This window comes from Hylaeus volcanicus, unplaced genomic scaffold (assembly GCF_026283585.1).
Source record: "Hylaeus volcanicus isolate JK05 unplaced genomic scaffold, UHH_iyHylVolc1.0_haploid 12196, whole genome shotgun sequence".
NCBI classification, from domain to species: Eukaryota; Metazoa; Arthropoda; class Insecta; order Hymenoptera; family Colletidae; genus Hylaeus; species Hylaeus volcanicus.
This window is the reverse complement of record NW_026533146.1, coordinates 1-1,209: the sequence shown is the minus strand read 5'-3', so window position 1 is coordinate 1,209 and position 1,209 is coordinate 1. Positions and strand designations below refer to the sequence as shown.

The window sequence follows — 1,209 nt, the reverse complement described above, 5'->3', positions numbered from 1 at the left end:
ATGGCTGAAGCGATTGTTTCCGCTAACTTGGCTATTGAGACGTTCGATCCTGCAATTACGCATTGGAAAAGGTGGCTAAAGAGGTTCGAAGGAGCCGTTACAGTTTTCGGCGTGCCCGAAACAAAGAAGGTAGCGTACCCGAAACAAAGAAGGTAGCGTACCTGTTACACTTCATTGGGTCCAAGTCTTTTGACATAATTTGCGACAAATTAGTTCCTGATGATCCTTATAAAAAAACGTATAAGGAGCTTACAGACCAGTTAGAGGAATTTTACGCTACCCCTCCTCTTAAGGTGGCGGAAAATTTTCGATTCCACCAACGGAAGCAACAAGATGGCGAAACTATTCAACAGTTCGTCGCATCTCTTCACAAATTGAGCATAAATTGTAATTTTGGTCAGTACTTACAGACGGCGTTAAGGAACCAATTCATTTTTGGTGTCAATAATAGACGCATCCAATCGCGCTTGCTGGAGACGAAGAATGTAACATTTAAAAAAGCGGTGGAGGTAGCAGTCGCGATAGAATTATCGGAAAAAGGCGTGAACCAGATTCAGTCAGTGCCACAAGGTGTGGACCGCATAAGTCACAAGGAAACGTACATGCCTAAGAAGAACAAACAGACGCAATCGAGGAATCATCCAGAGGGAAGATCAAATAATTTCACTAAATCGAACAAGCGTAATTATAAGCCCATTAGTAACAGTTCTAGTCCTAATATTTCCTGTTTTAGATGCGGGGAGAAGCACCTGGCCACCAAATGTACGTTAGATAAGAATATAGTCTGCAATAATTGCGGTGTGAAAGGTCATTTGCAGAAAGTCTGTATGCGGCGAAATCGTGTAGCAGCGAACCAACTAAGCGAGATATTATGGATGCACACAGACCATCAAAGCTACACGGAAAAATTCTATGTTACGGTAGATGTCGAAAAGAAACAGGTACGTTTCGAAGAAGATAGCGGTGCCGCGGTGACTACTGTAAGCAGGCACTTCCTTAAGAATTACTTACCAAACGCGGAAATTAAAAAATCAAAGCTACAATTAATTACGTATTGCAAAACCACAATTACAGTAATAAGGTATGTACAAGTTCGAGTTCAATATCAAAATAGAACCAAAATATTGCATATGTACAGGGTGTCCCAAAACTCGCGTAGGAGCCGGAAATGGGGGGTAGCTGAGACGATTCTGAAAAACAATTTTTTTT

General features: G+C 41.5%; 1 protein-coding gene across 1 annotated transcript; it reads left to right on the top strand.

Annotated features, from left to right (window-relative positions):
- Nucleotides 1-941, top strand: LOC128882838 (uncharacterized; the record flags this gene model as incomplete). Its single annotated transcript, XM_054134612.1, has 2 exons — nt 1-129; nt 186-941. Coding segments are annotated over exons 1-2 (885 nt in total), but the record flags the coding sequence as incomplete, so codon positions are not given.
- Between the last annotated feature and the right edge of the window lie 268 nt (nt 942-1,209).